Source organism: Plasmodium gallinaceum, assembly GCF_900005855.1.
Source record: "Plasmodium gallinaceum strain 8A genome assembly, contig: PGAL8A_v1_42, whole genome shotgun sequence".
Lineage (NCBI taxonomy): Eukaryota > Apicomplexa > Aconoidasida > Haemosporida > Plasmodiidae > Plasmodium > Plasmodium gallinaceum.
In genome coordinates this window covers 507,229-533,301 of record NW_021628349.1, presented here as the reverse complement: position 1 = coordinate 533,301, position 26,073 = coordinate 507,229, and the positions used below count along the sequence as shown (strand labels likewise).

The window sequence follows — 26,073 nt, the reverse complement described above, 5'->3', positions numbered from 1 at the left end:
GTTTCATATTCATTTTAATTTTGTATGTTGTTATGAAAATATTAAATATGAAAATTTTCAAATTTTTTTTTAATTTTTAATATATAATTATCCTTTGAAAATACATAAGCTTTAAAGAAATTAAGAATTTATTGCATTAAAAAGAAATATCTATATTAAAAATAAAGGTAAAGGAAGATAAAGGGAAAAAGGAAAGGTAATATATGAATATAAAAAGAAATATTAATAAGAGAGAAATATATGAAACAATTTTTTAAAAAAATTAATTACACTATGAGTGTATTGTTTTAATTAAAAGTTTCTATTTATCATAAGTTTTTTGTATAATCATTAATATATATATATAAGTTAATTTTTTATGTGAAGTCATATACAAACGTTAGAGGTCTAAATAATGACATGAAAAAAAAAATGGATAAAGATTTAAGTAATAAATTAAAAATGCAAAATTCAAATAATATATCTTACTCAAATTTTAACGGAATAGATTTTTTAGAAACAAGAAATGATTTATATTTAAATAATTCAGATGTAGAAAATTATGATAAAATAAGAAGTAACAATATAAATTTTACGAATATAGATAATTCAAAATGGAATTACGACAATCAAACTTTAAGACAAAATTATGACATCAACACTTCTAATGAAATAAATTCTAATAATATAAATATATATGACTCAAATAACAATATTATGAATTATCAAAAAAAAATAAATAATTGTAATAACATGAGACAAAATAATATGGCTTATTTAGATTCAAATACACTAAACTCTAATAATATTTATAATTTTAATCAAGTTTATAATGAAAATAATCCTTTTGTTATAAAGTCGAATACAGCGGATAATAATTTACAAAAAATGAATTCTCCATATTTTAATGTAATGAAATATTCTGATTATTATAATTCTAATAATTGTATATATAATACAAATATTTTAAATACTAGTATATCAGATAATCAAAAAAATTATTCAAATAATTCAAGTCCATACAAAAATGATTACTTAAAATTTAACTTGAATTCTGTTAATGCCATAAATCATAATTTGAATTTTTCAAATGCATCTAATTCTAGTAATGCTAATTCGAACGTATTTAGTAGCAATATGACAACACCAAGCATAAATATTATGAATTTTAATCCTATTAACTCTTGCAATATAAAATATAATTCGAACATGTTTGATTTTACATCAACTGGAAATATTAATTCCTTAAAAGTTAAAGATCTTAATCTAAGTGAATTGAATCCAATACATTTTCAAGAATCAGATTTATCTAATTATTCAAATGGAATTTTGAAAAATGTAAATTTTTTACATACTCCTGCTTCTTATATTATCTCAAATAATAATGACTCTAATAGTTATATTTCCTCGAATAATAGTAAATGCTTAAATTCTAACTTTTTAAAAGTTCATGCTATAAATTGTAATGATTCTAATATAATAAAAGAACAATCAAATCCATTAACTTTTTCTGAATGCAAATTTTTTTACAATGATAAACAAAAAATACTGAATCAAGAGAACTCATCTATAGAAAATGAAAAAAAGGAAAAAAGAAAAAGAAAGGATAAGGATTTAGAAACATATGAAAAAGAAAAAAAAAAAAAAATAGAAGGAAATGAAAAAAATGAAGAAAAAACAAAGAAGAAGGAAGCACATTTAATAAATAGCAATATTGATATTCAAAAAAAAAAACATAGGAGTGAAACAATTTTAAAAAGTGTAGATGAAAATGAAAAGCAAAAAAAAAAGAATTATGATGAAAATAATGATTACATAAACAAAAATTTTGATATAAATAAAAAAAGCTTAAAAAAAAAAAAGGAAAATAATATGATAAAAAAAAATAAAAATAATAGAAAAAATTTAATAAATGAGAAAAAAATTTTAAATATTGATGAAAAAAATTCTGATAAGTTTAAGGAATCCCATGAAAATAGTGATGAAGGGATAAAAATGAATTCAAAAGATAGAAATGAAAAGCAAATAGTAGTATGTAAACGAAACAGTAATGTTTTAAGAAAAATAATTGATTTTGAAAATACGGTAGAAGACAAAGAAAATGAGAAATTATCCAATAAAAAAAAAGTAAATATAAAACACAAAAAAGATGTTAATATTACAAATATAGTTAAGAGAGATACCATAAAAGATAGATTAAGATCAAGTACAGAAAAAACTAATTTAGAAAAAAATGAGAAAAATAGAAATAAATTTATAAATCAGGATAATAATATCAAATCTTTATCAAAATATGATTTTCTTATGAATAAAAATATCCTTTTCAAAAATGTTAACATAGGAAATAAAAAGATCAATAACAACATGGAAATAAATTATGGAGAAAAACATTACAATATATCAAAAGAGAAGAATAATGATATAAATGAAAAAAAACGGAAATTTAAAGATAATGGTGAAATAGAAGATAACTTAAAAGATGTGAAAATAGAATCATATAGTAAAAGTGAAAAAAAAATAAAAAGGAATAAAAATGAAAATGTATATTACACAGAAAGTGAGAACAATAAAAACGAAATAGTGGATGGTAAAAAATGTTCATCAAAAAATAAAATATATAGTGAAAGAAAAGAAGATGAGAATGAAGGCCTTAAAAATATAGAAGAGAAAAAAAAAAATAAAATAGAAAAAAAAAACAACAGTAATTTTATTAATAACAAAGAGAATGTAGCAAATACAATAAAATATTGTGAACATATAGAAGAAAAAGACACAGTGGAAACAAAATATGAGAAAAAAAAAAATATATATAATATAAGAAAGGAAAATACAAATTATGATAATAAAAAAGAAAAGAAAAAAATTGGAAAAATGAAAAACAAACAAAATAGTGAAAAAATTGTAATTAAAAAATTAGAAGAAAATGATGATGAAAAAATAAAAGAAAAAGAAGAATTAAAGAATTTAATATATGAAAAAAAAAAAAAACTTAAAATAAAAAATGTTAGTAAAGACAATCATATGGACATGGAAGTTAAAGGCAATAAATCTTTAAATGAAAAAATTAGAGAAAATAAAGAAAGTGAATATACAAATAATGAAAATAAAATAATACTTAAAGAGGACAAATATATTAGTAAAGAAAGTTATGCATCGATGAAAGAGAATGAATGCAATAATGAAAATAAAATAATAAAAGAAGAAAAAGAGTGTCCAAATACTGAAAATAAAATACGATATGAAATAAGTGAAATAAATGAATTTAAAGATAATGAGAATAAATTAATAATAAAAGAAAGTAAATATGAAAATAAGGAAAATAATAAGTTAATCTCAGATAATGACTGTAAAAATAATGAAAAAGAGACAATAATAAAAGAAAATGAAATGTTAATAAAAGATGATAAAAACAAAAATAATGAAAATGAAAATATTTATTTAGACATAAATGATATATGTGATACAAAAGAAAATATATTAGAAAAAGAACTGAAAATAAATGAAAGTAATAATAAATATCATACAGCAAATAATTTCAATATTGGTGATAATAAGTGTGTTTTAAATGATAGTTTGGATATTAAAAAGAATAAATATGACATAAATAATGTAAAATGTGCAATAAATAGTTTGAATGATGAAAATAATGTGAATAATAATTTAAATAAAATAAATGACATAAAAAGGAAAGTATTTGCTGAAAAGGAGGACATGGATGATAAAAATAATTATCAAATTACTAAATCAGTGATTGATGAAAATATTGATAGTAATTTGTTTTGTAATTATGATAAAAAAAATAGTGTTAAAGATTTAACTAGGGACTTATATTCTTCAACTGATGGAAATAATGACATAATAAATAATAAAAAAAAAAAATTTTGGTCTAATTTAGGTTCTATTAGTTATATAGACAACTTTGTTGGAAAAGGGTCATATGGAAGTGTTAGAAAAGTTTTATATAATATTGATTTAAATCATGAGCATCTAAAATTTTATATTGATAAAATAAATAGTAGAGAATTTATTAATTTATTTTTAGAAACTAATTCTGTAAAAATGAATCCAGAATTTAGTGGGGAGGCAGATAATATCATTCATGATAAAAAAGACATAAAAAAAAATTTCGAAAATAATTCTAAACACATTAATGATAAAAAGAAAGAGTTACATAATTTTGGAAATGATTTATTAACAAATAAAAAGGTAGACAATTGTCTTTGTTGCTATAATAAAAGATATTTTGAATTGGCTATCAAAGAAATAGATGTTAGTAGAAAAGGTAATGAGTTTCAATTTTTAAGAGAACAAGAATTATTATGTCATTTTAATAGTAATGTTATAAAACCATTAAGTACTAAAATTGGAAATTTAAAAGAAAAGCAAAATTACGAAATATTAATGCATTGTGCTAATGGAGATTTAAGAAAACTGTTACAGAATTTAATATATCATAGAAAAAAAGAATTTGAAAAAAGAAAAAAAGTTAATAAAATTTTAAAATTAATTCATATCATATTTGGAAGGAAATATAAATGCTACAAAAATGAAAATGATAACACTTGCATAGGTTTATGTTATGAAAAGTTAAAAAAAATAAAAATAAAATTAAATAATAGTATAATTGAGATCAAATATCCTAAATTTGATCATATATATGATAATATAAAAATATATAATTGTGGTTTAACAGAATCAGAATGCAAATTTTTGTTTTTTCAAATAGTAAATGGTATTAGTTTTATACAAACATGTTATCAATCTAATATAATACGTGTAACTGATATTAAATTACAAAATATATTAGTTTATACTGATGCATATAATTTATATAACCCAATGAAATGGCATTTATGTATATCTGATTTTGGTTGTTCTGCAATGGAATATGCTACCTTTTATCTAGAAAATTCTAAAAATTATCTTAACGTATATAAAACTTTATTAAATCAATGGAAATATCAATTCAAAAATCAGTTATCTTCTTACTTTCAAGGAACAGTTTATACAATGGCACCTGAAGGATTATGTTATGATCATAAGGGAAATTTTAGACAATCAAAATATAATAAATTAATTTATTTTTATGAACAAAATTTTGGTAATATTGAACGTAGGTTTCAGGAATTACAAAAACCATTAGTTTCTATTAAAAATTCTGTAAATAATTTTGATATATTAAATATAAACTCATCATCTAATTTTCATTTTTTAAATGAAAAAGATGAAAAATTGAATAATACTAAGGAGGTAAAAAGTGAATTAGATAATAAAGATTCTTTAAAAAAGAGTAATTTTTTATCTAATAATATGACCATGAAAAATAAAAATAATGAAAAAATTAATTCAAACGAAAAAAATAATTTAACTGAAAAAACTAATCATAATAATAATTCAACTGAATATTTACCTTTCGATGTAAGATGTGATAGTTGGTCTTTAGGAATAATTTTAGCTGATCTTGGAAAATGTGGTATAAGTTCATATGAATATATGGTTTCAGAAAAACCAAATGAAAATAGTAATAATATTATGGGAAAAGAAAAAAATATAGACTTAAATAATATAATTTTAAATGATTTAAATGTTACAGATGATGAGGAAATATTTTATTTAAAATATATAATGAATTATTATGATATTGGGACATTAGAATGGAATGATAGAGAAATAGAAAATGAAAAAATTAAAAAAAGTATTAACAAAAATGAAAAAAAGGTAAATGAAAAAGAAAATGTGAATATTAATAATTTAAATAAGAATGATTTGAATAATCAAAAAGAAAAAAATATGGGTCATAATACTATTTTAAGTAAAAATTATTCTATTTGTGAAGATATAAAAGATGTAGTGGAAAATGAACTTTTAAATAAAGGTAGTTTTAATGATGAGAATAAAAAAAATGTAGGAAATGAATTTTTAAATACAAATGATACTAATAAAGAAAAAGAAAACAAAAGCACAATAAAGGATATTTCTAATAAAGATAAAAAAAATGGAGACAATAATTTAGAAAATTTAGAATTATTTACAAAACATTACAAATTATTTATGTTAAAATATAAAGAATATTTAAGAAATGATAAAGTTGTGACTATCAAAAATGAGTTTATAAAATATTACAAAATGAATAAATATATTATGAATGAAAATAATATAGATAAAACATTGTTGTTATTATTTTTAATAATTAATAACAACATATCTTATAATTATAATTATGAAGTTCAATCATTTTTAAAAATAGAATTAACTATAAAAAACCTTGGTTCAGGAATATTTAAATTTAGGAATAAGAAAGAAAAGGAAAAATATTTACAAGAATTTAAAATGAATTTACAAAAAGAATATATGAATGGAAACAAAGAGTACTGGCATAGCAGATTAACAAATAAATACTTAGCTATTATTTTAAAAGATATATGTCATGATAATTTTTCAAATAGAAAAAAAAATATTAAAAAATGTTTTAATAAATTTGAATATCCTCTAAATTATAGTGATGAATACTGGAATTTATTAACTGACCTTTTAAATTATGTACCTTATGAAAGATTATTAGCCTGTGAAATTATTGGTCATGATTTTTTTTCTCTATCCAATGAAAAAATAAAAAATATAAAATTTGAAAATGCTAATGAATATAATGAATTATTTGATAAAAAGGAATTTTGTGATATAATATTAAGAAATTATTTACAAGAAAAGAAAGAAAATAAATATTTATATAAATCGTTACATAAAAATTCAGAAATAAATATTGATAATTCTGATAGTAGAAAAAATCATTTAAAAAATATAAATAAAATGAAAGAAGAAAATGTTTCTATTCAATCAGACAATCATAATAATATAAGAAAAAAGGAAAATGAATTCAAGATACATAAATGTGTGATAAATGAAACAAATAATAATCAGACAAACAATTTTATATCAACTTTATATGATACAATTATTAGAAATATGAAAAATAAATGTGATTTTTGTGATAATATAAGTAATTGTTTAGATTATAAAAACATTTTAAGAAAAATTGAAAATATAGAAAATGGCCTTTTAAATACTAATGATAATAATATAAATATAGTAAATGAAAATCATAAAAAAAATAAAATTTTATACCCAAGTAATATATGTAACAATATATATTATTTTTTAAATGAATTTTCTTTATATAGTGAGTTCAAAAATTTGGATATATTTATGAATATACATTTACCATTTGAACACTTATGTCTACCAATATGTGATGAAAAAACAGTTAAAAATAAATGTTTAATTAATTTCTTTTTTAAACCAATTTATTATTATTCTTTTCCCTATAAAATTATACATGCCTGGTATATAGGTCCGCTACATATTTATTTGAATCATCCCAATATTCCTGATTATATAAAACTTATTTGTTTAAGAGAATCAAATGTTTTAAGAAGAAAAGAAATTATTTTTTGGTCTTCTGAGGATATCATTTTAAAAAATATATTAAAAATCAAAAAGCTTTTAAACTGTTCCAATGATTTTTTATGTACTCCTTATGTTTCACATATAATAGGAAAACAATTAATAATGAGAAAACGATATCTTTTAAAATTATATAAAAAAAAAATTGTTTAAATTTATCATTAATTAAATATTTAAAAAAAAATAAAAAAGTTGAATATACCTGCCTATGGAATACTTTCGTTCATATTTTTTTTTTTGAAGTTTTACTTTTTATTAATATTACAATATTATTTTTTAATATATATTATTATTAATATTTTACTAAATAGTAAATAAATATTTTTACTAATGTTTTAGTTATTTCCCGTGTAGTCTTATGAATTTTTCTCTTTTTTAAATGATATTTTAATTTATATATATATTTATTTTTTTAATGTTATTTTAATTTATTTGGATCAATGTATTTAATTATACATAGACTTAATTTTAAGTTTCAATTTTTTTTTTTTGCATATATATTTATGTATTTTAATATTTTTTTGTTTAAAATATAGTATATTATTAAAATATTTTTGTTATTATATTCTTCAAAGAAAACGTAACTTTTTTAGAATCCCAAAAAAATAAATTTTTTTTTGATAAATTGAATATTTCAAAAAAAAAAAAGAAAAAACATCCGTTTATATAATAAGACTTATTCAATTTTTAAAATAATTGATTTTTTATTTTAAAATATATAATTTTAAAAGAAAATAATATAAAATAAATTAACTTTTAAATAAAATTTCCATCTGAAATTTATAAAAGAAATAATAACAATTCTGTATTTTATTTTATTCTATTTTACTTTAATTTTTTTTTTTTTTTTTTTTTTTTATTTAGCTAGTATATTCTCAGTTCATTTTTTAAATGTAGAAAACAAAATTCATGAAAATATACATGTCTTAATAATTATAAAATAAATAATTAGGATCATATATATATTTATAAATGTGCAAATGAAAAATAAATACTCTTTAATAAATAGAAAGTACAAATGTTATAAATTAAATATGCTTAGACATTTATTTATTAATTATTCAAACATTCTTTTTTTTTTCTCTTTTTATCTTATCAATATAATTAAGTGATTTTTATTTTAAAAAAGTAGATATATTTATTTTTTTTTTTTTTTTTTTTGTAAGATTTTATAACTATAATTTTTTCACCTTAAATAATTCAAAATTAATACAAATACGAAGGGAAAATGTTATTAAGATGACTACAAATAATATTGAGATTAAGCAAAACATTTTTTTATCCAACATATTTTGCCATTCAAATAATTTAAAAGTAAAATGAAAATAGAAATAACAAATTTTTTAGAAAACACATAAATATAGAATATAAATAATATAAATAATATATATCAAATATAAACTAGTAATGAATTAAAATCATTTTTATATAATTAAAAAAAAAAAAACAGAAATATTTATAACAAAAATATTAAAATTAAAAATAATAGAAATCAAAATCCATAGATAAAAGAAGTACTTATTTTTCTTACTATTATCATTATATATCTTTAAATATTAACACATAATTGAAATGTGTGATATATAATTATAGAATTTAATAAGCGGAAATTCTAAAAAAAGATTTAGAGAACAAAATAAAGAAAAAAATTACTTATCAGCTTACAATTTTACATGTGATAAAAATGATATAAAAGGTAGGAAAAAAGAACAAGAAAAATCAAATAAAAGAAAATAATTATTTTATATTTTATATATTCTTTTAATTTTTTTTTTTTTTTTTTTTTATTATTAAATTTAATGTCTATAAATTATAAAAGATATATTTGAAGTAGAAGAAATTTTTGATAGAGATTTTTCATCAAAGGAAAAAAAATGTAAGTTATTTGTTCCTTTCAAAAATAGAAGAGAAAAAGAACCAAGGTTTATTACAATAGAAAAATTAAAAAAGGAATATAAAAATATTAATATATACGATATATTAAATGAAAGAAAAAAGTTACTCGATTTTGAAGAAATAAATTTCAAATGGTCAGATATAATAAATTACGATGACTCTTCTTTTGATATGTTTACAATTGAAGAAATAGTAAAAGAATTAAAAGAAGAAGATTATGAAAATTTCATACATGAGAATAAGGAAGAAAAGAAAACGAAATTAGAAGATATAAATAATGAAAGCATAAAAATAAAAGAAAAATCAATTGTTCCATTCAAAGCAAAAGGAGTTATTTCATCCAACGTCAAGATTTTCGAAAGTATATTCGATGATATCTATATATATGGTTATAATTATGATTCTAATTTATTTAAAGTACAAAAAAAAGGATACAATGAATTTTATGAAATAGATAGAATTCAATTTTTTTTTACTAGTGAAAACCCAATTTTGTATGTAGAAAAATTAATTAATGCTATTAAAAATAAATCAAATAATTTAAAAAGAAAAAAATATTATTTAGACATTGATAGTAAATGTAAAAAGATGAATTGTATAATAAATGATGTTAATGAAATTATAGAAAATAACGAAAGTATTAAAAATTTTAAAAATATTGAAAAAATTAAAAACAATTTAAATGATTTCTGTAATATATGGCTTGGAAGAATTATTTTAAATAATGACTTCAGTAAATATTATGACAAACTTTATATTAACAAAAAGGAAATCAAATATTATAATTATGATTTTGAAAATAAAAAAAATATTATTAAGCAGTGTGTATTACTTGAAAATAAAAAAGTAATTAAAACATTTCTAGATATAATAAATAAGTGTGCTTTAATTCAAATATCTATATTTGATACATCTATTACTAGTCCATTTGAGATAAATGATTTTTTTCAATTGCAAAATACATCAGTTTTAAAAGTAAAAAAAAAAAAATAATAATAATAAATAAATAAATACAAATATGTTTATAAACATAAAATAGAATAAAATATAGAACAATTTTTTAATATTTTTTTCTTAAAACTTATGATTTATTAATTTTTTTTTTTTTTTTTTTTTTTTTTTTTTCAGTCTTTTGAAACAGTAAATAATATATGGATGAATGATATTAAATTTACTATAGAAGAAAACTTAAAAAATTGCACAAAAGGAAATTATAGTTTAAAGGATATATCTATTGAAACATTTAAATATACAAAAATAAGAATTTTTTTTAACATTTTAAAATTTATGATTGAAAAAAAAATAAATGAAATGTTAATAAATAATATTGAAAATTTTATAAATATTTTTGCTAACAATATGAAGGACTATAAAAAAAACAAAAGTTATATACCGGTATTTATAATTAATATAACTAAAAAATTTGATTTTTCAAGATTTATATTAGACAATAATCCTATTTCTTTTTATGAAAAATTTGAAGATTTGCTTTTTTCTACTTTGATTAAATATCAACAAATAGAAAAAATAGAAAAGTTAGTTATACCACAAATATTTAAAAATGATAAATTTATATTTTATAAATCTATGAAGGAAAATGATATTTTTATATCTGAAAAATTAAATGAAATAAGGAATATTTTTGAAGAATCAAAATTATTGGTAGATAATTATTTATCAAAGATTAATAGACATTCAGATATTTTAAATTTTAATATCAATGATGCTATAAAAAATATTGATATAAATACAAGTGTTGAGCATATTCAAAATATCATAAATAAAAATTTAGAAAAAATACAAATTATTAATGAAACAATTGAAGAAAATAAAAATTTAGGATTGTTTCTAGTAAAATGTAAAGATATCAAACTTTTTATTATTAATGAGATTAATAACTATGTTAAAGCTTTGACTAATATTATTGTTCAGAGGTAATTTTATATATAAATAATTTATATTAATAAAGAAATTAAATTAAGTAGTAATAAAAAAAAAAAAAAAAAATAATAAAATAATAATGAAATAAAATTATATTTTTTATTAAATTGATTTTTTATATTTTTTTAATGATTAGTTTTTTTTTTTTTTTTTGTTATCTATTTAATTATTATGCATTTGTGTTCATTTTTTTTTTTTTTTTTTGATATATGTTGCAGATACAAGGAAAAATATACATCAAATTTGATGTTTTATAATTCTATTATTGTAAGATTAAAAAAAAAGACAAATAAAATTCAAGAGATATATGAAAAAGAAGAATATATAAAAGATATGAAAAAAAGTCTTGATTTTGTTTCTCATGATATTAAAGAAATAAATATTTTATTTAATTGTTTAAATAAATTAAATTATAAATTTTCAAGTGATGATTATTTATCATACTGGAAAATTATAAATAGACCTAGTAAAATTGAAAAAATTGTTAAAGAAGTTAATGAAAATATAATAAAACAAAAAAATATTTTATTAGAAGAATTGATAAATGATGAAACAAAATTTCAGAGTAGCATTGTTGATATGAAAGAAAACGTTCAATCCATAAAAAGTTTCAGTGATGAAAATAATTACATAAGCATAAATAAATTTATTTTGACTGTTCAGAATCAGCTAGCTGTGTTAATAAAAGAGTCAAAAGAAATTAATTATCGTGAAAAACTTTTTAATATAGAAATATCAGATTTTTCTATACTTCTCAAAATTCAAAATGTAAGAAAAAAAAAAAAAATAAATACATTATAGATATTATAAGATTAAGTATATATATACATATATATAGTAATATTGAATATAAAAAATGGCAGAAAATAAACAAATTGATAATACATATGTAATATAATTTTATTGAATGTATTTTAATAATAGACATATTAATCATATAAAAATAATTATTTTTAGTAATTAACAAAAGAGAAAAATTAAAAAAAAAAAAAAAAAATGAAACAAATTTATATGAATATAAAATTATCTTTTTAAGGAGTTGAATTTGTATTATATATTTTGGCTAGTATATAAAAGCATAAAAATGATGGACGAAAGATTTGACAAAAAAATTAACACATTGAATTATAAGAAAATAGAAGACGATTTTAATCTTATTTTAAAAAATATGAATAAAATTAATAAACATGCTAATGAATACTACAAAAATAAAAATAGTTTAATAAAAAAAATGAACGAAAAATTAACCTTCTTTAATTCTTATGTATCTTTATTAATTTCTTTAAGAAAACCAAGTATAAAGGATAGACATAAAGAACAAGTAAATTATAAAGAAAAAATATAAAAGAAAAATAGGCTTATGTGTATATATTTATATAAATTATTTTTTTTTTTTTTTATTTCTAGATTGCACAAATTCTTGATGAAAATAATAATATTGATTTTAATAATATAACATTTAATGATTTATTAAAATTAAATATAAATAATAAAATTACTAGCATTATTAATATTTGTGAGAAAGCAAACAAAGAAAACTCTATAGAAAAGGTAAAAGAAATAAAACAAAAAAAAAAAAAAATAGAATTAGACATAATAAAAACGGTTATATTTATAAATAGATGATATATATTTTTACATTAATATATTTTTCTTTTTTCTTATTATTATAGTTTTTAGGAAAAATCAAAAATAATTTTAGTAAGATAGAATTTCAAATGAAACAAGAAGAAAATAATAAGATATTTATTATTTCCAATATAAATGAAATTTTAACTAAAATTGAGGAAAATCTGGTTTTAAATCAAAATTTGCTGATAATAAATATATATGAAATTTATCATAGCGATATAATTAATAATCAGAATTTGATGATAAATGCTAATAATATTATAAACACTTTAAAGAAAAGTCAAAATTTATTTTTATATTTAAGTAGAATTTTTATATTAACGGATATATCAAAACAGTTGATTAATGAATCGAAAAAGTATAAACAATATATATATACATAAAAATAAGCATATTAGTTTTTATCATAGATACTATTATATAAAAATGTTTATATACATTTTTTTTTTTTTTTTTTTTTTTTTTGACCATATATAGATATAAATTAATCTATAATAATTTTTTAAATATGTACAAATTAATTGAAGAAGATAAAAAACTAGAGAAATTTTGCTCAAGAAAAGATACAAAAGAAAAATTAACAGAATTATATAATAATTTAAATTTGCTATTAAAAAGTATAAATGAATATTTGGATTTAAAAAGAGAAATTTTTAATAGATTCTACTTTTTAAGTACTGATGATTTAATAAATTTGATTTCATCAAATATCAATGATCAAATAAATGCTTATTTATTTAAAATATTCAATAGTATATATAAACTAGTAATTGTAAATGGGCACATTATTGCTTATCATTCTCAAAGAGGAGAAGAATTATTATTATGTAATGAAATAAAAATAGAAAAAAAAGAGATAACAGAGATATTGGTTGAAGTAGAAAAGGAGATGTTTTACAGTGTAAAAAAACAAATATATGATAATATACTTGAATACCAAAATTTAATAGACATAAAAGAAGATGATTTTTTAAAAAATAATGAAGAAAAGATTTATAAAAGATATAAATCTTATGATCGCTGCTCTTATTCATCTTGTTCTTCTTCATCTTACAACAGTTTAATATGTGAAAATAGTTTTACAATGGAAAAAAATAAGGATAAATATCAAATGGAAAATAAAAATAATATAGATAATAAACATCAAATAGAATGTAAAAATCTTATAGATAATAATAATAATGGTAATAAAAATAGCTTATTATTAATGGAATCTTATGAACATATAAATAAAAAAATTAATTTTGTTTTAAATAAAAATAGTCAATTTGTATTAATAATAAAGAATTTATTTTGGTCAAATTTAGTAGAATTATTTTTAAAATACAATAATTTAAATAAATATAAAAAAATATTGAATGAAGAGTTATATGAATATATAAATATAATAAATAAAGTTGATAAAAAAAAGAGTGTATTATTGCATACCTTGATAATATCTTTAGTTCATAATAGAGATATTGTAGAAGAATTAATTAAAAAAAAAGTAAATGACTCAAATGATTTTAATTGGTTAATACAACTGAAATATTTTTATTACAATAAAAACTTATATATAAAATATTTAAATGAATCATATATATATGGTTACGAATATATTCATAATGATAACAAAATTATCTTAACAAATTTAATAAATAAATATTTCATTTCTATTTTACATTCCTATAGTTCTAAATTGGGGGTGTGTTCTGTAGGATCAGCAGGAACTGGTAAAACAGAGACAACTAAATATTTTTCAAAATTTGTTGGAAAATTTTTTTTTGTATATAATTGTAGTAGTAATATAAATTTTGATTTTTTAAAAAATTTGTTTTTTGGTATAGCAACAAATGGTATATTTTTTTGTTTTGATGAATTTAATAGAATATCAATTGAGGCACTAAGCGTGTTAGCTCAACAGTTATGTAATTTATTTAACGCAAAATCTAAAAAATTTGTTATTAAACATTCAAAAAAAAAAAAAAGCTTGAAAATAGATACTGAAGATAATTCAAATGAAAATAACTCTTATGAGACAGATGTAGAAAAATATACGAATGAAAAAGTTAATTACAAAATAAATGAAAAGGAATCAAATATTGATAATGATAATAAATTAAAGAAAAATGTAAAGAACATACCATCTAAAAAAAATATGCTTTTTTTTGAGGGTAAATATATAAATATCAATGAAGAATTTAACATTTTTATTATAATTAATCCGTTTTATAAAGGTAGAAGTGTATTACCTAATAATATTAAAGCGTTATTTAGATTTTTCAATTTTATTAAACCTGACTTTTTTACAATTGTAGAAGTTATGTTATACTCAAAAGGATACAAATATAGTAAAATTTTGTCAAAAAAAATAATTCTGTTATTTGAGTTATGTGAACATAATTTAAGTTATCAAAAACATTATAAATATGATTTAAGAACCGTTAAAAAAATTACCTATGTTATGGGTAAAATAATAGTAGGTAATAATAATAATCAAAATATTTTTTATGAATACAAATTTTTATTTATTGCTATCATTGAGTGCATTATGCCATCTATAGTTAAAAATGATATTTATCTTTTTCTTAACATTCTGAAAAATATATTTTATGAATTATATACTTATAATCAATCATTAAACACAAATAATAAGAAAAAAACTATTGACTTAAAAAATATTTTATCTAATAGTAGAAATAATGATAATGGCATATTGCTATATTTAAAAAGTTTTTACTGTAATATGAATGATGAAAACGAAACAACAAATAATACAAAAAAAAATAATGGGGAATATAATATTTTTATGTATGGAGAAAATAATGAAGACACGAAAAATACTTCTTTAAATAAGACAAGAAATGGGTATATCAATACTGAAAAGGAAAAAACAAAATATATAAAAAATAATGAAGTCAATAGTTTTGAAGAAATAAATGATTTAAGAGAAATGGGAGATTCAAAAGATATAAATAAAAATATGGTTGATATATTAGATAATAATATAAATTCAATAAAAGAAGAACATAAAAGCAATAAAACATTTTTAAATAAAAAAGAAATGGCTGAAGATTATTTGAAAAACATGTTAAAAAAAAAAATGTTAGAATTAAATTATGTTTGTACCAATAAATATGTAAATAAATTAATTCAATTATATAATATGATAAACTTCCACACAGGAATATTATTTTTATCATATCCTTTATCAAAAACAACATCATATAAAATATTAAATAGAACAATAAATACAATTAATGATAGAGAAATAATAAAAACAAAAATAAATGATTATATTATAAATGCAAACGTTGTAAGAGAGCTAGATTTGTTAGGTTTTTATGAAGAAGTTTCTAATAAATGGGTACATGGTATACTAACAAAAAAAATATTAGAAATAAATTCTAATTATAACAGTGACGAATATTTAAATATAATATATTTTGACTGTTATTTACATTCCTTGTGGATAGAAAATTTAAATTCAGTATTAGACGAATCAAAAATTTTGTGCTTATCTAAATGTGATATTATTCCTATTCATAAGCATACTCATTTTATAATGGAAACTTATGATTTAAAAGATATTACAATGGCAACTATAAGTAGATGTGGTTTAATAATTTTAAATGATTATGATTTAAATATTGCTGCATATATATGTTCTTATATAAATATGTTATCAAATAATTTTGATACTATTCATAAACATATTTTATTAAACTTATTTATAGTATTTTTTTATAAATCATTGCTATTTATTTATATTAATAATTTATTTGTTTATACGTTTAACGAATATTATTATTGTATATCCTTTATTAGATGTCTTGATAGCTTGTTTTCCTACTGCTTATTTGAAATAAATAATTCAAATAAAAAGGAGAGTTTTCAAAAATATATAACTTCTATTTTTATTTATTCTTTAATTTGGAGTGTAGGATCAAATACTTATAAAAGAGGAAGAAAAATTTTTAATGATTTTTTATGCAGAAATATTTTAAAATATAACTTAAAATTGAGTTTTGAAACATTAGAAGGAAGAATAATAGATATTCGTGAGTTGAATAAAAATAATAGAAACTTTAATACATCTTCGGATAATCACAAAAAGAGTGATATGGATAATTTCATTGAATATTCTTTAAAAGAACAAAATATAAAAGATATTAGTATGGAAGCAAAGAAATTTGAAGAAACAGAAAGCATATACATAAATCAGGATATCAATATAATGAATGGTGATACTAGAGGAAAAAGTATTCAGGAAAATGAAAAAATAAATGATGATCTGAACGAACAAATGAGTAACGAATTGAATGAAAAAACTAATAATGAATTATGTGAAGAAGCGAATGGTAAACAAAGTAAAAGCTACAGTGAAGATGATAGTGAAGAAAGTTCATATAATTCAGATATAGATATATACAATGAGAAAAATAAAAATATTGACAACTATTATGAAAGCTTAGATAATATATATGATTATTATTTAAAAAGTTATAAAAGATGTAAAAATTTATATAAGAACTACGATATAAATATAGAAGGATCAAATTGCTCCTTATTTGCAAAATCTTATGGAAATAATAGCTCCGATTCCAATTCAAGTAATGACAGTAGATATTTAAAAAGAAAAAAAAAAAAAAAGACATATATAAATAAATTTGATACTGAACATGTAGATGATATAATTCGTGATGTAAATTATTATAATGATATTTATAATTTAACTGAAACAAATGAAGATAAAAAGGAAAATAAAACAGATAATCATATATCCATAGAAAATGAGAAAAGCGCATTTAATAATGTGATGATTGAAAAGGATTCAGATAATAATTTAGAAGAAAAATATGATAATGTGTTTAGTGAACGCAAAGATAAAATTAATGATAAAAATAAATCAATTTACAAAAAAAATAACACAATAAGATATAATGAAGTAAAAATTGGAATAAATTTATTTGATTTTTATTTCAATTATCAAAAAAATGTTTTGAGTCATTTAAATAACAAAGAAAATAAATTTACAAGCATGGAAGAATATATGAATAATACAGAAATGATGATTAAACAAAAAAAAAACATTTCGATGTTGTATAATATTGATATATTTATAAGAAACAAAAAAAATATCATAATATCAGGTTGCAATAATATAGGGAAATCATTAGCTGTTGATTATTATTTAAACAAAGTTATACCAAAAGATAAATTTTTTACTGTTGAATTATTTTTTTCAAATAGTACAAAAAGTAAACATGTAAGAAATTATATTGAATCTAAATTAACCAAAAGAAGAAATAATTTTTACGGTACAACCAATAATAGAATATGTGTTTTCTATATTGATGATATAAACATTGAAACTGATATTAGTTCAAAAAAAAGAAATCACTATTTATCTTCACATGAATTTTTAAGAATGCTATTTAATTATAAATTTTTTGTAGACAAAAATTTGAATTTAAAATATATTGAGGATTTAACCTGCTTAGCAACAATGAACAATGCATATTCAAATAACATAAATAGTAGATTATATAATAATTTTAATATTATTTATTATAATAATTATAATTATAAAGAAATATATAGTATATTTTTTAATTATTTAAAATGTTTATTCAGTATTTATGATATAAATATCAAAAGTTTAGTATCAAATTTAATTGATATGCAAATAAATATATACAAAACACTCAAAGGAATGAAATATATTTATAACGATGGAAAAAAGGAAGAATTATTTTTAAATTTTTTTAATATAAACAATATTAAAAATATTTTTAAATATATATTTTATTTATCAAAAAATATAAATATTAGAAAAGAGCAAATGCTACTTTATTTTTTATATGAAAATAAGTCTTTATATGTAGAAAGTTTTAAATTAAAAAATAACAAAAAAAGATGCACTGAAATAATAAAAGATAATTTTAAAAAATATTTTAATGAAGAATTTGAAAAATTATCTTATAAATTTGATAATCTATTATTCTGTAATTTTTTAAACTTATATCAAAATGTTTACGAAGAAGTGTACGATATAAATGATTTGTACAATTGTGTACATTCTTATATTTCTGAATATAATAATAATGAAAAAATAAATATCATTTTGTTTGATAATATATTAATTTATATATGCAAAATAACAAAAACTTTTATGATAGAAAATTCCCATATCCTATCTATAGGAATAAATGATACAATTAAAAAAAATGTTAATAAAATTTGTGCTTTTATAATTAATAAAAATTTAGTCATATCTGAGCTGAATAAAAATAGTAAAAAAAAGGTTTTTAAGGAAGAAATTAAAAGATGCTTATTTGAATGTGGAATTTATGGAAAAAAATGTGTTTATTATTTAAATGATGAAAATAGTAATTTCGATTTCATACTAGAAAATTTAAACAATATTTATAATTATAACGATAGTTATTTGCTATATAACCAAGAAAACTTAAAAAAAATATATAATGAATGCAAAAATAAATGTGAAGAAGAACATTTAGTTAGAAATCTAACTAATATTTATAATATTTACAAAAAGACAATAAGAAAAAATTTTCATGTAAGTTTAAATATATCCTTAAACAGTTCTAATGCAATTTTAAAATATCCTTATATTTTAAAAAACTCACATATTATTTATTTTGAAGAAGATAATAATGAGGGATTATATATTATTACAAAAAATTTTTTTAAAGATTCAAACAGTAATATCAAGAAGTTAAAAAATGATGATGGTATAGAAGAAAAGGAAGAAAAAAATGAAATCATAGAAGATAAAGAAAAAATTGTAGATATTTATGATAAAAATGGAGTATCTATTGATCAAAAAGGTGAAATAGAAGAAAAAAATATGAACAAATTATGTATTGATGACGATAAAGTCGCTAATGTAGAAAATAAGAAAGCTAATAAAAATAATGTAAATTATGATAAATTAGACAATTGTGAAAACGTTGATGCTAATAAAAACATTACTGATAATAACAATTTTCTTCATGGATCTAGAGTTGATGATAGTAATGATAAAATTAATGTTGACATAGAAAATGATAATTATAATGTAAATGAAAAAATTGACATTAAATATAAGAAAATTTGTGTTGATAATAAAAAAAATGAAGATACTAATGAACTTTTACATGAAGTAGATATTGAAATGGTAAATTATGAAAAGGATTTTAAATGTTTAGAAAATATAATAGAAAACAAAATACTAATTAGAATTCATAAAGAGATTATATTATTATCCAAAAAATATTACGAGGAAAAAAAAATTAATGTATGCATAAATTCAAATAAATATATTCATTTACTTCACTATTTTGATTACTTTTATAATTTAAAGAAAATCGAATTTGATAAGAATATTAATTTGTATAGCAAAGCATTAAGTAAGTTACATAAGTGTGAACAAGATATAAAAGTTATGAAAAATCATTTATTAAACATCCAACCTATACTAAACAGTACAAATATTGAAATGAAGAAAAAAGTAAACGAAATAGAGAGAGACACTAAAGATGCTTATGTGAAACGATCAGAGATAAAAAAAAAAGAAAGTGAGATGAAAACTAAAATAAAGAATATTACCAACTTAAAAAACGAAGTTAATGAAGAAATTTCAAAAAGTTTTGCTTTATTAAATGAATCATTAAACAATTTAAATAAATTAAAAGTAGAGCATTTAAGAGAATTAAAAGCATTTGTAAATCCACCTTCTATTGTTGTTATGGTAATACAATGCATTTTAACTTTTCTAAAAGAAGATGAAAAATATCTACAATCCAAAATTATCAAACCGAAAACAGTAAATTATTGGATATTAGCTCAAAAAACTATTTTTAGGGATTCCAAAGTATTTTTAGATAACTTAAAACATTATGACAAAAATTTGATAGAAGAAGAAATGATAGTAAAAATTACACCACTTATTAAAAATAAAAATTTCAATCCTAAATTTGTAAGAAAAGCTTCGAAAGCTTGTGAAACTATGTGCCAATGGATACTTGCTATTTATCATTACTTTATTATTAATAAAGAATTAAAACCGAAAAAAGAAGAAGTTGTTATGTTAGAAAAAGAAATTAATAAAGAATTAGAATATTTAGAAGTGTGTAAGGGAGAATTAAATATTGTAAACAACAACTTAAGCCGATTAGAAAAGGAAAAAGAGGAAATTACAGAAAAACAGAATAAATTAGTTGAAAAAATAGAAAATATAAAACAAAAAATTAAAAGGTCTAAAATAATTTTATCTTGTTTGTTAGATCAGGAAATTAAGTGGAATATCAAAAAAAATTCTTTTAAAAAAAAAAGAGATTTACTTATTGGAAATTGTATAATTATATCGTCTCTTATGAATTATATTTCTTATTTTTCTTATGAATATAGAACCATTATTAAGTTAAAAATTCAAAAAATTTTAAACTCTTTTAAAATAAAATATTCTAAAAATATATCCATATACAAATTTTTAGAATCTAAAATTAACTTAGAAAAATGGATAACTTATGGATTAACTAACAGTAAATTTTATTTTGAAAATGTAGTAATAATGAACAATAGTATTAAATATAATTTGTTAATTGATCCTCATTTTATAGTTACTAGTTTTTTGAAAAATTTTTATCATAAAAAAAAAGATGTAGAAGTATTGAGGAATAACAGTTCTAATTTTATTGATAAAATTGAAAGATATATGCAACTTGGAAATATTATATTATTTACTCATTATGATGATGATGCAAGTATATTATTTTCTTCTCTTTTTAATTATAAAATTAATAAGAGCATAAATGATTTTAAAAATGTTAAATCTAGAGTTAACTGTATTTCTTCAAAAGAAACAATCAATAATTTAAGCAATTATGATATTGCAAATAAAGAGGTAAATACAACAAATAGTCTTAATAATACAAAAAATAATTGTGTGAATTTTAATAATAAAATTATTACTATTAATAGTTCCTTTAATATATATTTTATTGTATATGGAAATACATATTTTGATGATAGTACTCAAAATTATCTTAATATAATTGATTTTAATATCAATTTAAAAATTTTAGAAGAATACTTTTTAGAAAACCTTATAGAAAAATTGTCTAAATCATCCAACGAAAATAGAAGGATACTAATTCATCAAATTCATGATTTAAATAACCAAATGATGAGTAAGGAAAATGAAATCTTAAATATTATGAATTATAAGGAGGATATTTTAAGTGACGATAGTGTTGTCGTTACATTTGAAAATGCTAATAATTTGTTTCATGAAAATAAAAAAAAAATTAAAGAATTTAAAATAAATAAAAAAGAGATTATGAAAATAAGACAAAACTATATAAGTATGTCGGAACATATATCTATAATTTACATATGCATAGATAATTTAATATCCTTAAATCCATTTTATAATTTTTCCATTTTATCTTTTGTTAATTTGTTAAATATAAGCATAGATAAATCAGAGGAAAATAAGATATTCGATAAAAGAAAAAAAGATATTTTAAATATTTTCACACAAAAAATTCATTATGAGATTTCAAGAACACTATCAGAAAAGCATCAACAAATCTTCTTCTTTTATTTGGTATGTATGATAAATATATATAAGAAGGAAATTGAATACGATGATTACTACTTTTTCATATATGATAGTTACCCAGAAAATTGTAAAATAAAAAACGAAATTGTAAAAATGGTAACAGAAAAGGAGAAAAGGAAGAAAGAAGAAAAAGAAAAAAAAAAAGAAAAAGAAAAAGAAAAGATGGAAGAATTTGAAAAAGACAAAGAAGGAAAAGCTGAAGAAAAAGAAAAAAGCAATAATAATAATAATATTGTTAATGAGGTAGAAAATAACGAAAATGAAAGTACTACAGAAAATAATGATACATCCTCAGTGGAAGAAAATAATGTAAAAGGTGAAAATGAAAATTATTCATTATTTGATGAAGTATCTTTGCATAATCTTGAATCAGAAGGTAGTGAAGATAATGATGAAGAAGAGAAAATTGTAAAAGAAAGCAAAAAAGGAAAAAAAGATAGTATTATAAATAGTAATTTAAAAATGAGTAATATTAAGTATATGCAATTGCAAAAAACAAATGAAAACGACGATTTTATGAATTTATATGATAATAATCTCCTTATAGAAAAAGAAAATAAAGATGATGAGGAAACAAAATTTGTCTTTGATTTTGAAACTAAAAAATTATCATGGTTAAATATGAAAGAATATATTAGCATAAAAAAATTAATAAAAAAAGAAAAGTACTATCTTTTTTTTAAAAAGGTTTTTAATGAATATGAACATATTTTTAGAAGCATTAAAACTGATCATACAATTTTACAACATAAAAACATTAAGAATTTATTGAGTAATTTTGAAAAATTAATTATTTACAAAATTTTTAGATTTGATGTATTGAATATAAATATAAATAACTATGTGGATAAATATTTGAACATTACTTCTCCAAGATATCCAAAAGATTTATATAAATGTTATGAACATTCATCAAAAAATAAGTTAATATTAATTTTATCAGAACGCCATTTAAATACTGCAAGTGAAATTATGATATTAAATGAAAAAATTACAGGAAAAAATAATTTAATTATATATAATAAAAATGACAAAAATTATTTAATTCAAATATTAAATGATTCTATTAAAAATGGTTTTTGGGTATTGATTGAAAATGCTCATTTAAATATTCATCTAATTTTAGAAATTGAAAAATATATAGAAATTTGTAACATTCAATATTCTAATCCTGAATTTAGAATATGGATAAGCACGAATTCCGTTAATTCCTTCCCATATTATTTATTAAAATTATGTGTAAAAGTAACATTTGAAAATGTATATAATTTAAAGTCGTGTTTACTAAATATTTATTCCAATATAGAAAAAGAAGAGGAAAAGGAAGAAGAAGAAAATCAAAAAGAAGATGAAGATGAAGATGAAGAAGAAAATAAGGAAGAAGAGTTAGAAGATGATAGTGAATATGAAGAAGAAAATGAAGAATATGAAAATGATGAAGAAGATGATAATGAAAATGAAGAGGATGATGATAGTTATAGTGAAAATCTACCTAGAAAAAAAAAAAAAAGAAATATAAAAAGAAATGAAAATGAAAGTATTTTAATAAATAAATTAAATTTTAGTTTATGCTTTTTTCACGCCTTAATTCAAGAAAGAAACAAATTTAAAAATAAGGGATTTAATAACTATTACGAATTTACTGATATAGAATTAAAATTATCTAAAGAAAATATATGTAAATTTTTTAATAGTAAAAATATTGATATTAATTTATTAATATACTTAATTGGAAATATTATATATGGTGGTATCATAATAGATTTAAATGATCAAAAATGTTTTAATAGTATTCTAAAAAAGTATATAAATGAAAAAATTACTTATTCAAATAATGAATATAAATTTAATAATAATTATTATTGTCCTCATAGTTCAAATAAAAATATTTTTTTACGATATATAAAATCATTGCAATTTATTACTGACTTTTCTATTTTTAATTTACACCCATCTCTTAACATTTTGTACTTAAAAAATTACAATATGAAAATTTTAAAAAATTTAGAACGTTTAGAATGTAATGTAATGAAAGAAAAAACGAATGTTCATGTTTTGTTTATAATTGATGAATTAAAAAAAATTCTTCCTTCTTTTATTGATACTAATGTGTTAAATGATTTATTTTTAAATAATTTAAATTGTTCTATTATTACATTTTTGAATATTGAAGTAGAGAAATATAATAATTTATTAAGAATTATTTATGATGATTTAACTAATATTATTAATTTTATAAAAGGGAAAACTAATTTTAAAAATATATGTCATACATATAATTCAATAATTAATTTATCTATTCCTAAAAGATGGATAACTAATTCTTTTTATTCTGATTTACAAATCTTCCATTTTGCTAAATTAATAAAATTAAAAATTTCTTATATAAATAAATACATAATTAACTTAGATAATAAAATATTTAATTTAGCATCTTTTATGTCTCCAAAAGTAATATCTATTTATGTATATTTTATTATACATATATATTAATGGAAATTAGTTTATTATAAAAAAATAATTTATTTTATTTTAATTTACATTTATTTTGTTTATCCCATATCTAGTCGTAAAATTTATAAATTATAAAATTATTATTAGTTTCATCTTTTTTATTATTGCTCACTAAAATTATTAAAATAATTATTATTTTACAATATTTTCTTATGTTTATTTTAAAAGTGAATTTTTATTTATATATCTATTTATTTTTTTTTTTTTTTTTTTTTTCCATAGAGTTTAATGCTAGCTATAAGAGAAAAATTTAGTAAAGAAATTAGAGTTGATGCAAATAATATAAAATTAAAATATGAAATTTCTAACTACTTTAATGAAAAAGATATAAAAGAAGATAACTATTTTATAGGTGGTATATTTATAGAAGGAGCTGCTTTTGATGTAGTAAATTTAATAATAAAAGATTCATCATCTAAACAATTATATTATCCTATGCCTTTTATAAAAATACATTTTGCTAACAAAAAAATACCTAATCTTAAAAGTAGAACTAATAATTTTAATTTCCATATTTTTAAATGTCCCATTTATAAAAACATAAATAAAACAGGTAAATAATGAATGTACACAATATATATAAATATATATATGTATGCTCATAATATAACTTTTTTTTTCTTTAGATAATAATTTGGATAATAACGAACCTATATTTTATTTAAAATTCAATTCAAAAGAGAAAAGTGAAAAATGGGTAGAGAGAAATGTTTCGGGTGTATTAATATTAAAATAACAATATAACTGAAAATGTGCATGTATTAAAAATAAAATACATATATTTTTTCCTTTTGTTCTAATAATTATATACAGTATATTTGTTATATTAATTTTTTTTTCCAGATTTTACATTACAAAAATATTAATAATTTATTTTATTTTCCCTTTAAACTATATTTTAAAATTTAAACCTAAAATTTTAAAAATCTAAATTAATTATAAAAAAAATTAATAAGAAACTATATATATATATTTATTAACTAGCTTTTTCTTTATATTAATAAAAATTTATTTATTTCATTTATTTTAAATTTTAAAAG

The 26,073-nt window shown here is 18.2% G+C and overlaps 2 protein-coding genes across 2 annotated transcripts; both read left to right on the top strand.

The window, feature by feature from the left end:
* Positions 1-411: 411 nt before the first annotated feature.
* Positions 412-7,593, top strand: EST (exported serine/threonine protein kinase, putative; the record flags this gene model as incomplete). The annotated part of the gene is made up of 1 exon (XM_028674682.1): positions 412-7,593. The coding sequence occupies one exon, from the start codon at positions 412-414 to the stop codon at positions 7,591-7,593; it is 7,182 nt and encodes a 2,393-aa protein (XP_028531010.1).
* A 1,086-nt stretch (positions 7,594-8,679) lies between these two features.
* On the top strand, positions 8,680-25,769 carry PGAL8A_00065100 (dynein heavy chain, putative; the record flags this gene model as incomplete). Its single annotated transcript, XM_028674681.1, has 11 exons — positions 8,680-8,754; positions 9,034-9,136; positions 9,260-10,311; positions 10,465-11,270; positions 11,496-12,045; positions 12,314-12,598; positions 12,685-12,828; positions 12,951-13,267; positions 13,387-24,970; positions 25,256-25,586; positions 25,660-25,769. 11 exons carry the CDS (start codon positions 8,680-8,682, stop codon positions 25,767-25,769), a joined length of 15,357 nt encoding a protein of 5,118 aa, XP_028531009.1.
* Positions 25,770-26,073: the final 304 nt, after the last annotated feature.